The sequence below is a fragment of the Coenobita brevimanus genome, chromosome 45 (assembly GCF_032717465.1).
Source record: "Coenobita brevimanus isolate Jiangsu-jjx chromosome 45, ASM3271746v2, whole genome shotgun sequence".
Taxonomy (NCBI): Eukaryota; Metazoa; Arthropoda; class Malacostraca; order Decapoda; family Coenobitidae; genus Coenobita; species Coenobita brevimanus.
In genome coordinates, this window is record NC_136998.1 from 37,037,214 (window position 1) to 37,052,793 (window position 15,580).

At 42.8% G+C, this 15,580-nt stretch overlaps 1 protein-coding gene across 2 annotated transcripts in view; it reads left to right on the plus strand.

Annotated features, from left to right (window-relative positions):
- Window positions 1–209: 209 nt before the first annotated feature.
- Window positions 210–15,580, plus strand: part of LOC145398414 (angiotensin-converting enzyme-like) — a 55,724-nt gene continuing 40,353 nt past the window's right edge. For both annotated transcript variants that reach the window (XM_080271293.1, XM_080271294.1), the window contains exons 1-2: window positions 210–321; window positions 14,218–14,369. In XM_080271293.1, coding sequence (XP_080127419.1) covers window positions 222–321; window positions 14,218–14,369 — 252 coding nt within the window. In that variant the 5' untranslated portion in view covers window positions 210–221. The remainder of the gene's footprint in view (window positions 322–14,217; window positions 14,370–15,580) is intronic.

A 15,580-nucleotide genomic window follows, 5' to 3' on the forward strand; every position in this document is an offset into this window, starting at 1 on the left:
GAATCAAAATGATTGAAACTTCAGGAGTGCGCTATACATACAAAGTATAGATAACAGGAGGCCAGTTGACTTTATTGATAACATGATATTTTAAAAGAGCTTCTTGATTACATGGATAAGAGATAAATATTTGTACCTCTACTGGGAAGAAAGAATGGCTGCGCATGCGTACTCGCAGCCAGGTGTAGCGGGCACAGGGACGTCGCGTATATACTGCCAGAATGAGCTTGCTTCGCCAGTCTGTCAAAATGTTGATGGTGTGGTGGTGTGTCTTGGGGGTCGCTCTGGCCGTTCCTCAGCAGTCTCCAGTACAGGTTGCAGGTGAGAGGAGAATTAGCTCCACTGCTGTCTGATAAATTACAGCACGGAAATTAAGTATAAATAACAGATCTTGGATGAGTTTGCATTCAAGAATTTGCTGCGTCGAGGTCTCCCATGCGATTTTAGTGTACACACGGAAAAAAAAAAAAAAAATCGCGCAGGAGGGGTACGATGGTATCAGGAAGATCAATATAGCTTTCATAGTACTTGGAAAATTAATTGATTATTATCCGAATATGCATCCAGTAACAATATCAACCGTAAATTGTCATTTGAAACCTATCTGTGACATACTTATGTAAGCGTGTTTGACAAGGGGGGAAAAAAATCAAACATTTCTAGAGTCCGTCGTCCATGGCGTCAAATTGTTTCGGGCCAAATATGCACCGATACTTTTTTTTTATCGTGTGTACGTCGAACATGGCACTCCTAAACTTCTTAAGGAAAACGCGAAAACTTAGGCACTAGGCAGAAAAAAAAAAAAAAATGTAATTTTATGTGAAATCAACCGTAGTTTGCCAGTCAAAATCATGTAAATAGATTTTTTTTTTTTTTTTTTTTTTATCGCATAGTATGTGTAGGGCACATTTCGTGACTGACGAAGAGAGTGTATGTGAGTGAGGTGGAGGGGGGAAGAGGGAGGGGGAGGCCGAGGATGAGATGGAGGGATGGGGTGGAGAGGTATATGAGAGAGGGGGGTGTGAGTTGGGAGCAGGGCAGTGAAATGGCGGGGGCAGGGCGACTTGGAGGCGATTTGTTTGTGGCCACCCCAAACGGGATTGAGGCGTCTGGCAATAGATAGATAGATAGACCGCTTTCTAGGGCCCGTATTTTCCCTAACACCTCTCTTACCAGTTTACTTCATCATTTAGCATGTTAGTATTCTTGTCTCTTATCTCTGCAGTCCATGTAATTAACATAAAACAACTTTGAAGGATGAAAAAAGATTGCTAAGGAAGACGTGGCACCCACGGTTAGCGCTACTGCGTTTAGGATCACAGACTATAAAATGAACATGCTCTCCAAAGGATGTGAAACTTTTCCTTTGCATTTTGAAAATGGAAGAAGGTTTTAAAAACAATGTCAAAAAATGTTTCATAAATGCGTCTGCCCGCCTATTTCTTTAGTACAGCATTAGGAAGAAACTTTTTTTTTTTTTTTTTTATAGCCTATGAAATACATCATCTATTTGGAAAAATTTACTTTAGAAAAAAAATAATCAATTACCATTTTCAGATACTTGTAGAGCGAGTGCATAGGCTATCCCTGACAATTTAAACATAGGTTAAAACAATATTCAGTGTGTAGAACCTACTTGATCAATGGAAACCCAAATATGCAAACTACTTCATAGTTTAATGCATTCAATATTATACAGACACAACTTGAAAATGAGCTGGTACAGAAGGTATGCAAGCAGTACTAGGCATAAAACTCATCTTAACACTCACTTGCTACAAGGAGTAACAGCAGGGCATGATTTTAGTCAAGGAAAGGTGCTGTGGGAACGTAGGCCGTAGTAGTGTCATATTCTGCCATTGAGCTGCATGAAATAGTATATAAAAGGACGAAAATATCCATTTAAGGGAAATAAACTATACAATACTTCATAGTTCCCAGCATTCAAACTACAAAATGATTTTTGTCGAGAAATGTGCCTAAGAGCCCTATAAACACGAACGTAACAGAAATACAAACGTACACACGGATGAGCTATACATTTAACGAAGTGTCGTTATTATAGCTTTTCAAGGTTCCGTTAAAAAAAAAGTTTGCTACAGTGGATCTGGTAATATCAGTTGAATTTATTAACCGAATAATCGTCGTCGTCGTTTTCGTCGTCGTCATCCCGACCCCCTTTTCCTCTCAAGGAGAGAGAGAGAGAGGGCAAAATGTGTGTGTGGGGGGGGGGAGGATGGGGTCGATTTCTCTGTGGGTCAGTCGAAAGTTAACAGGGTATGCAAGGCGCCAGTTTTGAAAGGAAAAGCGTGTCACATTATGTTGACAGTACACGTCCTTCTGTTGTTGAAAGTTCAGTTGAGAGCTGTAATAATGGTTAAAAATTCGGGATACAGGAAGTAGCCTCATCAGCAGAAGTTACCAGTTGAAAAGTGAAGTCCTAAATAGTTGTAGGAGTTTTGAAGACTTCAGATTGTAGTGGGGTTTGAGCCTGTATTTTTCAGGCTTGTATGTACTCACTGTTGTCAGTAATTTACCCTTCATTCCATCATTTGTTGTCGTGCTGAGGCACTGGATCCATCTCTGATAGCTGAGCAGTTTCTCTTTTGTCAGGAATCTCTTAATCGCCTCCACAGAATCGGCTTTGTAGTATGACTACATGGTTTTAGTGGCCTAATAAGTCACAAACCCAACCATGATAAGGATTCTTAATGTAGGATCTTCGACGGAAAGCGACACTGAAACTCTGTGCATTAGATTACGATATTGGCAGGAAAGGAGTGATTAAAAAAGCTTAAGATTTCGATATGGTAGCCTAAGCCGCATTGATTGCGTACATGTGGTGGGTGTGAGTAAATGGAGCTGGAATGGGGAATAGCTTAATGCGTGGTAAGTGACCCGTACAGCATCAACTGCATTTGACTTTTCACAACTCCATTAAAGTGGCAAAGATTTCTTTAAGGGAGGCTGTAATGATGGTGGTGGTGGGTGTGAATGTAGGCAGGTACGGTGAGAGTTAGTGTGTGTGTGTGAAGTGTATATCTCGTAAACCCTTCACCGCTCCTCCCATAAACCAGAAACTCGTTGGACTCTTGGAAAGTGTGTTAAACCTGGCCGAGTTTTCAGCTGGGTGCCTCACTTTCACTGGGCACCGGTACCTCTCACTCCATAGTTTTCTACCCAAACCCGCCTTACCCCACCCCACCCTACCCTACGGCCTCCCTCTTTGTCCAACCTTTCCCTGTCCTACCCTGTATCACCCATGCCTCGTTTTGTCCAGTCCCACCCTAGTTTTCCCCACTCTTTATCACCCTGCCCCTTTCTGCTCAGTCTCACAATACCCTGCCTTGTATCACCCTACCCCATCCTCCTCAGCTCTGCCCCACCATTCCCCAACCAACCGAGTTCTTCCCTGTCCTACCTAGTCCTTTCCTCAATCCCTCGGACCTACTTAGCTCTCACTCCTTTGTTTTGTATTCTTATTTCTCACTATCCCGTGGTCAGCCATCTTTTCCTTTCGTTGCCCTGCCCAGTCCCCCTCCCACTGTCCATGCTCGACCCATCCCACCCTCCTTCTCCCTCTTTTCCTGCCCTACCTAGCCCCCTCTCCCCTCTTTGCCTTGCCGCATCCGGTGACGCCCAAAGCCCTTCAGATGGTCACATTTTAATACCGGTATTTAATCTTTACGATGTGTCTCGATCTGAACAGGTTGATAAGGCAGTAACGAGAAGGAAGATGATAAAGACGTTAAATAAAGAGGTGTTCTGACCCATTATATACTGCATGATAAAGGCGTTAAATAAAGTGGTGTTTTAACCCACCCACCTCATGGAACATCATAAAGCCGAATGAAATCATTTAGCAGTAGCAATTGTAAAAATTACTCTACCGAAGGGGATAAGAGATTCTCTCTCTCTCTCTCTCTCTCTCTCTCTCTCTCTCTCTCCTGAAGGAGGACTAAGAATAGACTACTGAAGAGACTGAATAAAGTGCATAGAAGTCGTTGTACCGAGTTATAATAGGGCCATTTAAACACAGGATGAGCGAGGAACGAAAAAAAAAAAAAAGCCACAAACATCTCTTGGTTCAGTCACGCTGGGTAGGGAAAGTTGGCAGAGACGGCTTTTTGAATGGAGAGGTTGGCACGTTTGCTCTTAAAAACCTGATACATTATTTTGGTAGCAGGAATAAACGAGACTATTATTGTTTTGAAGTATTAGGGATGTTCTAATGCAGGATGCAGTGGGATCAGGTCTTAAGCTTTTGGCTCCATCATCCTGGGCAGAGAAAGCTGGCTGAGATGCAGTATTTTTTTTCTTTTTTTCTTTTCTTTTCTTTTTTTTTTTTTTTTTTTTTTTTTATGTTGACACTTCACCACAGAGTACTTAAGAGTCTGGTAGTAATAAAAAAAAATTCCAAAGCGGAATGTGTTTTGGGAAACGTAGCCGACATTCATTTTTACACCCACACTCGCGGAGAGGGAGCGGATGTCCGGTTTTGGTCGGCGCGCGCGTTAACGATACTGTATAACTTTCGATCTGATTTAAACCAAACCAGGTGAAAGGGTTGAGGGATAAACAATGAGTAAGCCCCCTCCCCCCGTTTTTAATACCAGTAGGCCAAAGGTCAAAAGTGGATCTAACAAAACCGATTTAAACAATTTTTATCCTATTAAGGCCAGACTTGGGCGAAGGGTTCACAGTAGAACAAGGAGGGGGGGGGGAATCATTATTTACAGCAATAAATCAGAGTTCAAAGACCAGTAGTCAAAGGTCAAAGTCACATGGAAAGGTAAGCTTAATTAATTTTTTTCCGATTTACACTAAACTTTGTGGAAGAATTCGGGATACATCAAGGATAAACAGATTCAGTGTTGAGTCCGTCAAAGGTCTGCATCAGTCAGTTCAGACAGTTTTAATTTGACTGGAACCAAATCTGATGGAAGAGTTAGGGGTAAGGCAAGAACGAAGTCATCTGATTTTGAGAGCAATCGGTCGAAGTTCAGGGGCAGAGGATAAGGTCATAAATTCGGCCCTTAAATCAATTAGTGGGCGTAGATGTTGTGGTTCTCTCTCTCTCTCTCTCTCAACTCCGATTTCTATAGATGGTCTGAGACTGGAAACACGAGATGTACACCATAAATAATATTCCTCTCTTGAGACATGACAAGTTTTTGTCGGAAGAATAAGAAACGGGGAAAATTATAGTCTCCTTCTTCATACTTATTGCAGTGTGTGTGTGTGTGTGTGTGTGTGTGTGTGTGTGTGTGTGTAATATATATTGATTCTGGGCCCGGGGTGGAAATTCATAGCCGCCTAGTCTTAGCTATAATTTAAGTCTAACCTCTAGAATCAGCTGACGTTTTGTTTTTCCATTCTACTGTACTTCAAGACCACTTTATTAATTAAAGGAATGACTGATCGTATTGAAGAGTTACCGGTACGTAAAACAGTTTAACTTACATCCACTTAGTTTAGTTCGAAAAGTCCGTCCCAAGATGAACGAAAAATACTAAATAACTAAATAAATAAACAAAGAAAAATAAGCTAAAAATTATGTGATCGGATTTTAAGAGTAAACAGGAAGGAGAATGAAAGCATGTGAGCCGTGGCTTAGTAGATCGGACGTTGACTCCAGACAAACACGATCAGGTTCTCTGTTGTGACATATTTTTACCATAATGGACAAGACAGTCACGATCAGGTTCTTTGTGGTGGGTTTTATTTTTACCAGGATGGACAACAGCGTCGACTGCCAAATAGAGATTATCTGTTTCTCTGTTGGTAGTGTTTGTTTTTACCAGGATGGGCAAGGACGTTGAACCCAAAGTATATAGACCCAACCCTCCAAGTCACGATCAGTTTTCCCTGTTGTGATTATTCGATTATTACCACGATGGGCAAGGATGTAAACTCACAAATAGACACGATCTGTTGTCCCGTTGTAAGTGTTTTTACCCAGGATGAGCAAAAACGAGACTTCCTTACTGGTACGGTACTATATTTCCCGTGTCGTAACTAATACATGTTTTTACCAGGAAGGGCAAGGACGTGCACTCCCAAACTCACAATGCATTTCCTGTCGTAATTAATATTTGTTTTCACCAGGCATGGCAAGGGGTTAGACTCCCAACAAATTTTTAGTTATATCCCTGTTTTTTTTTAGTTGTAGGACCGAAGTCATTCTCGTTGCCAAATTAAGCTACCCCAGTCATTCTCGCTGCAGGTTAAGCCACTGCAGTCATTCTTGCTGCAAGTTAAGCCACTTCAGTCATTCTCGTTACAATATGAGCCACTAGTCACTCTCGTTGCCAAATGCAGTCATTCTCGTGGGATTTTTTTTTTTTTTATGCGAGGAAGAAGGAACCAAAGGCCATGAGCCCGCAGTAACAGTTCCCTCCAAGAGAAAAACAAAATACAATAGAGAGCCAAATTCAAGATCCGATCATTTTGAGATGCCTGGACACACTACGTTTGAAAGACTGGAGATCATAGGCAGCAGGAAATACAGATAGAGGGAGACAGTTCCAGAGCTGACCTGTTGCATAAATGAAAGACTGGGAGTAACGGTTAACTCTTGCATTAGAGAGTTGGACAGAAAAGGGATGAGAGTTTGCTGCCAGACGGGTGCTACGCGCCCGTCGTAGAGGTGGAGGAATGCAAGCAGACAGTTCAGAGGAGCAGTGACCATTAAAGTAGCGATAGAAAAGAGATAAAGATGCAACAGTGCAGCGAAGAGACAGAGGTTGAAGGGAGTCAGTAAGAGGAGGAGAGTTAATGAGACGAAAAGCCTTTGACTCCACCCTATTGAGAAGAGCTGTATGTGGGGAGCCTCCCCACACATGAGAGTCGTACTCCACACAGGGGCGGATAAAACCCCTGTATGGAGTCAACAATTGTGCAGGGGTAAAGAAAGAGCGGAGTCGGCTCAGCACACCCAATCTCTTGGAAGCAGATTTTACAAGAGATGTAATATGATCTTTCCAAGATAAGTCCCGAGTAAATGAAACCCCAAGCATGTTCAAGGATGATGCAGGATTAAGCTGAATATTATTAAACATTAGTGGGTATACCTGTGGAAGATTTTGTCGGGTTGATAGGTGTAAGAACTGAGTCTTAGATGCATTAAAGACAGCCATATTATTTTTACCCCAGTCAGAGATATGAGCCAAGTCAGACATTAGGTGTGCCATAGCCTCATCCCTTGTTTCTTGAAGTAACTGTTGAGATGGGCGTTGCGGGAACCGAATGGAAAGGTGAAGGGTGGAGTCATCAGCGTATGAGTGGATAGGGTTAGATGTACAGCTTAGAAGATCATTGATGAATAAAAGGAAGAGAGTTGGTGATAGGACAGAGCCCTGAGGAACACCACTGTTGATAGATCTAGGAGAAGAACGATGGCCGTCTACAACAGCGGCTATAGAACGACCAGAAAGGAAGCTAGCGATGAAGGCACAGATAGAAGGATAGAAACCGTAGGAGGGCAGTTTGGAAATTAAAGATTTATGCCAGACTCGATCGAAAGCCTTTGAGATGTCAAGTGCAATGGCAAAGCTTTCGCCAAAGTCCCGAAAGGAGGATGACCAGGAGTCTGAAAGGTAGGTGAGAAGATCGCCAGTGGAGCGTCCCTGACGGAACCCATACTGACGATCGGAAAGAAGGTTGTGATAAGAAAGACGCCTTAAAATTTTTCTATTAAGAATTGACTCGAAAACTTTTGAAATACAGGACGTTAAAGCAACTGGACGATAGTTGGAGGGTTGGGAGTGGTCACCCTTCTTTGGGACTGGCTGAATGAGAGCAAACTTCCAGCAAGAAGGAAAGGTACAAGTTGACAGACAAAGGTGAAATAGTTTGCCTAGGCAGGGTGTAAGCACAGAAGCACAATTCTTGAGAACAACAGGAGGGACCCCATCAGGCCCATATGCCTTGTTAGTACTGAGGCCAGTGATGGCAGAAAATACATCAACTGAAGAAATTTTAATGTCAGCCATGAGGAAGTCAGAGGGGGGAAGTGATGGAGGAACAGCACCAGAATCGTCTAAGGTGGAATTGGAGGAGAAAGTCTGTGCGAAGAGATCTGCTTTATCAGTAGAAGAAATAGCTACAGAACCATCAGAGTAGAAAAGAGGAGGGAAGGATGATGAGGTAAAGTTGTTAGAAAGATTTTTGGCAAGGTGCCAGAAGGAGCGGGAAGAATTCGAGTTGGAGAGTTGAGAGCATTTAGTATGGATGAAATTATTTTTAGTAGAGCGAAGAACAGACTTAGCACGATTCCGGGCAGAATCATAAAGATGATGTGATTCAGGGGTGGGTTGGCTCCGGTACCTTTTGTAGGCCTTCTCCTTGTTGCGGACAGCATTAGAACAAGCGTGATTAAACCAAGGCTTTCTTGCGTTAGTCAAAGGATATGAGAAAGGAATGTATGCTTCCATGCCCGAGAGAATAACCTCCGTAATGCGCAAGGCACACTCAGATGGCTCACGGCCATGGAAGGAATAATCATTCAAGGGAAAATCAAAGAAGTACTGCCTGAGGGCCTCCCAGTCCGCAGCTCCAAAATGCCACAGACGACGTTTCCCTGGAGGGTCCACAGGCCGTACCGGAGTGATAGGACAGGTTAAGGTAATAAGGTTGTGATCGGAGGAGCCCAATGGAGAGAAAAGATTAACAGAGTAAGCAGAAGGATTAGTTGTGAGGAAGAGGTCAAGTATGTTGGAGCTGTCTCCAAGGCGGTCAGGGATACGGGTAGGGTGCTGTACAAGCTGCTCTAGGTCATTAAGGATAGAAAAGATGTAGGCTTGTTCACCAGGTGGATCCGTGAAAGGAGAGGAGAGCCAAAGGTGGTGGTGAACATTGAAATCTCCAAGAATGGAGATTTCAGAGAAAGGAGAAATGGACAGAATGTGTTCCATCGTAGAAGTAAGATAGTCGAAGAATTTTTGATAGTCAGTAGAATTAGGGGATAAGTAAACAGCACAGATATATTTAGTCAGAGAATGACAGGAAAGCCGAAGCCAGAGTGTGGAGAATTCAGAAGAATCAAGTTCAGGAACACGAGAGCAAGATAAGTCGTTGCGTATGTATACACAACAGCCACCTTTGGCTTTGAAATGAGTATAGAGAAAGTAGGATGATACAGAAAAGGGTTTGCTGTCAGTTGCCTCAGACAGCTGAGTCTCCGTTAGAAAAAGAAGGTGAGGTTTAGAGGAGGAGAGGTGGTGCTCAACAGAGCGAAAGTTAGATGAAAGGCCGCGAATGTTGCAGAAATGAAGAAGAAGAGAGTCAGACAGTGGTTCCAGGCACCTCGAGTCGTCACCGGGAGAGGGGCAGATGGCGGGGGCATTTATGGTCCCCCCCCCCTGGGGACTCCGAGGCTGGGTGAATTGACGCCATTTTTGGTGAATTTTGAATAGGAAGTGTAGTGTGTACTGTGCATGTAGTTTGGTGAAGATAGTTAGAGAAATTTGTACTGGAGAGCATGCTGGCCTACTCTCTGTGTAACTGAGACACTGAAAAAGTTCAGCAAAGGGGGATGGTCAGGAACTAGTCCTGAGGGCTGATGAAACGGGAGCTCCAGCACTCCCTGTCATCAGCTTTCCATCCACCTCGGGAGTACTGCCCTGCTCGACTGGTGCTACAGTCTACTCCACATTGGTGGCACTCTCCTCGTTTTTATTTATTTATTTATTTGTTTTGCTAGAATTTTTCCCCGCTCTGTCGCTGCTATGCTGTAATAAACTGATAAAACATACTAGGGTTTTTCCCAAGGTAACTGAAACAGAGCGCAAGGAGTCAGCCGGATGCCCACGCGACCCTTGCCGTGGCTGGCGATGGCATAGGAATGTCTTTTTTTGCAAGTTTAATTTGTTTATTCCGCCTTAATATATCATTAACTTAAAAGAGTATAAGAAAAGAAACGTATAATGTGCAAGATAAATTTCCAAGAAAGAAGTGCGAGGAACAATCTACTCCAATAAGTGATAGTACGGTGACCTTTTGGGAATAACGTGGAGGAAGGGATGGAGAGGTATATGAATGAGGGTGAGCTGGAGTGAGGGCAGCTTAATGACGGATGACAGGGTGACATGGAAGCAATTCCTTTGCGACCACCCCTTCCAGGATTAAGGCATGTGACAGTAAATCGATAGATAACAGATAAATCAGACTGCATAGGCCTAGGCTAGATACTCCGTAGTCTCGAGGCATAACAGTTCTCTGACACGCAACAGGTGACCCCACACCTCATGTCACCACTTGTGCATTACTACCCAACGTCCATACTGAGTACATACTTAGGCTGTCTTTCCGGACCAATGTGATGATATTAACTGGGGTGTATTTTTGTGTGTCTGTGGAGGAGCAATTAAAACATTCAGTGCAATTGAATTTTATGAACCTGTTAGCCCCCGCATGGAACTACTTTCGCGTTCTTCAGGTCAGTAGCCTGTTTTTATACCTCTGTAGATTTATGAGGCTTGCCAACACCTCTTCCATAAATACTTGTACATATGGATGCTGCCGGTGCCCCTCAGTATTCTCCTCGCATTATCGATATAGACTGTATAGCCTAAGTGACATGAGGTACTAACGTGTCAGTTAAAAAATAAGGAAAAGGTGCGAGGGAACCTGTAATCTCAACGTGAGTATGATGCTGTTACATAGTGCTTCAGAGATAAAGTAAGTCCTTTTACCACGCAAGGTCTCATTACACACACACACACACACACACACACACACACACACACACACACACACACACACACACACACACACACACACACACACACACACACACACACACACACACACACACACACACACACACACACACACACACACACACACACACACACACACACACACACACACACACACACACACACACACACACACACACACACACACACACACACACACACACACACACACACACACACACACACACACACACACACACACACACACACACACACACACACACACACACACACACACACACACACACACACACACACACACACACACACACACACACACACACACACACACACACACACACACACACACACACACACACACACACACACACACACACACACACACACACACACACACACACACACACACACACACACACACACACACACACACACACACACACACACACACACACACACACACACACACACACACACACCTGCACGTTACCTGCATCGGAACTATATTTGTAACTTACGGTAACTCGTCTGAAGGCAAGACCTGAATGGGCTATGACATGGTAATCCCTAACAGGATTTCATCAAAGTCAAGTATCCGCTTAATTGTTTCGTTATATAATCCATATAGTCTTCGGTAGACCAATGCACTTTATTTTTATTTCAATGGAACTTCTTAGAGAGTATGAGAGATTGTGCCGTAAATAAGACATGGAAAAATCATTAGCAGGGTGGGCATTTTTAGACAAACACCTCACTTTGGCGGAGAATATTCTGTTCCCTCCCTATTGTAAAGGAAAACCCAGCATTTAGTGACAGATAGATAAATAGAGAGATAGATTGACTGATTGATACAGAAATCACCAGTCACTCCCCTCCTATTACCACCACAGCCGCAGATGTAACCCAGCATACAGTAGTAGTAAAAGGGTGGTGTCAACAGAATTAAAGTCGAGTGTTTTGCTTTACTTTATTTTATTTTAAGAACAGAGGCGTTCGAACAAGTGTAGGAAATCAAGTTGAAGTCAAGACAGCATCAGAAGTATTTTGACTGAATTTCTACTTGACTATGACTATAAATATTCTTTTTTTTTTCTTTTTAAGTACTGAAAACCTTATTGTACTGTGTGTCTGATTTCTTTCAACGTGAACCCGGTGGACTGCAGGCTGAACCTACCCTATTCCTGCTACCCCACCATCCTCCTTAAAGGGGTGATAGGGAGAGAGTTGAGGGACGTTCGTATAACCGGGCAGAGGGGATATCGGTGCTACCAAGTGAAGGCGTCCCTGTCCAGCACCGACGTACAGAGGAAGAGACAAGTACCTTTCCAAAATTTGAACGCATACATAGCGGAAAAATCGAAACATCTGGAACACGCACTTCTAGAAATAGGGTTTGTCACTGTTTCGCCAGTTGAATATTTTCTTCAGACGGAACTAGGAAGACAGTGATTTCTTTGACTGTGCAAGCAGAAGAGCAATACACAGTGATTTACCTTGTTTGCTGAAATAGTCCCAAAGCTTGCGGAAGTCGTGTGAAAGTCATTTTTAACTAGACTTTCAAAAATCTTGTCTGGCCTAACACTGAAGACTCCTAAATTGTTGGCTGTGCTGTGATTCAAGGACTTCTGCCAGGCGTGTTCTCCTATACGTCAACATAGCCTACTCTTCTTCCACATCGTCAAACATCTCTTTTATCTTTGTGTTTGTATATCTGTGTTTAACCTTCATCTGTCTATATATAATCAGTCAAATTTTATCCATCCGTCCATCTATCTATCTATGTTTTTATTCTCTCTCTCTCTCTCTCTCTCTCTCTCTCTCTCTCTCTCTCTCTCTCTCATATAACGATAGGAGTGAGAGGAAACGTGGACCGGATACTAGCGGCACATAAATTTACAGCCGCCTCTGCCAGTTGCCACAAAACGTACTCACTGTCAGGTGTAACTTTTGTAGTACGCTGTAGCCCTAACACAGAACACAGTAAATTGTAATGTGTGTGTGTGTGTGTGTGTGTGTGTTGTTGCGTTTTTTTTTGTTTTTGCTCAGAAGAGTCGCGTGTAATTTTTTTAACACCCTGTTCTTCTCTGATGACACAGAAGTATACATTCCGTGTGTGTGTGTATGTGTGTGTGTGTGTGTGTGTGTGTGTGTGTGTGTGTGTGTGTGTGTGTGTGTGTGTGTGTGTGTGTGTGAAGCATTGTGTTTTTCATTCAGAGTGTAACATGGAGGACGTGATATTTGCCCGGTATATATTTTACGAAATTTTGTAGACAATAACATTCGTGTGCCACTTCATTTTGGTGGGGAGAGAGAGAGAGAGAGAGAGAAAGAGAGAGAGAGAGAGGTGGATGAGTGTTAGTAGGATGGGTTAGTGAGAAGGGTGTGTAGAGGTGAAGTTGAAGGTTAGGTGGAGAGTGTGGCTAGTTGGAGAATGGAGTGGGGAGGAAGGGATGGGTGAGAGAGAGAGAGAGAGAGAGAATGTGTATGTGGGAGAGGCGGTGTACGCAATAGCTGTGTACGTAATCAGACCGACTCTCTTCGTGTAGACCTTCACCTTGTACTTGCTATACAAGGAGTCGTAGTCTTCTCACACAGTTACCCCCTCCCCCTTTCTCTCTCTCTCTCTCTCTCTCTCTCTCTCTCTCTCTTTCGCTGATTATCAGTACATGCAGTGTAGTGACGAACCGGCCATGTTTATTTTATTAATCACGTATCTGTTTCATGTTCCGTATGTGATTTGTCTTGTTCATTTTTTTTTCTTATTATCATCTGAAAAGTGTAAAAAATATAAAAATGGACGCATTCTTATTGGAGTCAGCCTCTTCTCTCCGAGTATCCCCTCTTTTTTTTATTTTTGGCTTTTTCCAGATGATAGTAGTCAGCCAAAGAGGGATTTTTCTTTGAAGTGGATAGGTGAGATGTACAGTAGCCTTCAGCTTCACAAACAGAGTTCTTTCCCAAACTCAGTGTGATAGTCATGTAGGCGAATGAAATGGTCTTGTAGTCGCAGTAAAGAACACTCCGTCCTTGGGCTGAAGGTGTTTGTAGGATATGCAAGATTTTGTGTGGTTTAGCCTTGAGGGATGCAGGATAATAATACCGTATTTAGCAGAGTGTGGCGGCTAGCATGATAGCTTGCATCATGCACGCAGTGTCTATTAATTCTTGCATGGAAAAAATACTGTTGACCAGTGTGTGTGTGTCAATGTAGCTGATGTTATTGACCACCTGCACGATTTATCTCACCCCATCTTTAGTCGGAGGCAGGGATAGGGATGATGATGGTGATGATAATGAATATGAATATTGATGGTGATGACAGGACCGTATCGTAGTGAAGGAACCGAATCGGTGAAGACAGTGCCGCATCATTGTATTATTGACTTGCAGCCAGTTAACCTCACCCTATCAGGTGGAAATACGGTAGAGGAGGGGATGACAATGATGATACACGATTTATTCTCACGTATATTAATCTTTATTTCCCCACCCACAGAGGAAGCAAGGCGTGAATCCGAGGGCATAGAGGAAGATGCCCGAAGTTTCCTGAGAGAGCTGGATGAACGTGGATCCATGGAATGCAACAAGGCTACGGTTGCAAGCTGGAAATATGCATCAGACATCACAGAAAAACACAAGAAGGAAAAAGTAAGCGAGGCACTACAGTTCTTTCTCCTTAACCTGGCCCAGATTTTTCGTCCTTTCGCAGCTTATTTCACATAGCATATTGGTTGAAAAGGCGACAGTACCGCTATAGCTCATTCACCTTAACTTGGCCCAGATTTTTCGTCCTTTTTTGCGGCTAATTTCACGTAGCTCAGTGGTAGAAAGAAACGGGACGGCTCCATCTGCTTTACATTGCACATCTTAATGACTAGAATTATATTCTAGTGTTCATCTGTAGTGACAAGTCAGGATTCAAGACGGAGTGATGGCAGTCTTAAGTCAAATTAGAGTAAAAAGAGTATTAATGGTGGATGAGGTTGTAGCTCTGTCTCTGTCTGTCTCTCTCTCTCTCTCTCTTTCTCTCTCTCTCTCTCTCTCTCTCTCTCTCTCTCTCTCTCTCTCTCTCTCTCTCTCTCATCAACCGGAGCAGTACAAACTAGAAGAATGAATATTGCCATTTTTAATCCCTTCAATACGAAGGGGCTTTACGTAAAATAAAATCGCTTGAAAGTAGGAGTAAAAACTAAAAACACGTCATCGCAGTGAATGGGTTAAACCAGTAAGCCATCTAAACGTTGAGTAATTAATATAATTACTAATGACCCTGTGCACCTGCCAACACCTGCTAATTAGGTCATGTCTCGATTACATGGAAATGGGTACAGTAATTGGGATCATTCTATACCGGTTTTATTATTACGTCAGGCGTCTAATGTAAATAATTATCGTGTGTGTGTGTGTGTGGGGTGTTGCCACCAGACTATATTATTCAGCTAAGATTCTGTTTCTTATTTACATTAGTTAAGGAAGCTTTGTATCACCTATTCCTTAGCGATTCATTTTGGGATATGGCTGGTTAATATCCTTTTGTACGTTATTTATGCATAGTATGGCGATATTGTAATGATTTACGTAACACAGAAGACGGCAGTAAGGTGCAATAAACAAAATAAATCGCTCAGGGAAAGGTGTTAGGGAACTTAGTATTGGAGTAGTGAGGCGTAACTTTTGCCCCGTCGCTACGTAAGGTCTTCCCAGTTTTAATACCATTTTTCAAAAGAAGTGGGGATAAAATAGGAGGTGTTATTTTGTTAAAACTGATAGGGAGTTTCAGTAATTAATGGATGAATCTAACTAGTAATTTGGGAGAGATTAGTAGTAGTAGTAGTAGTTGTAGTAGTTAATAATAAAAA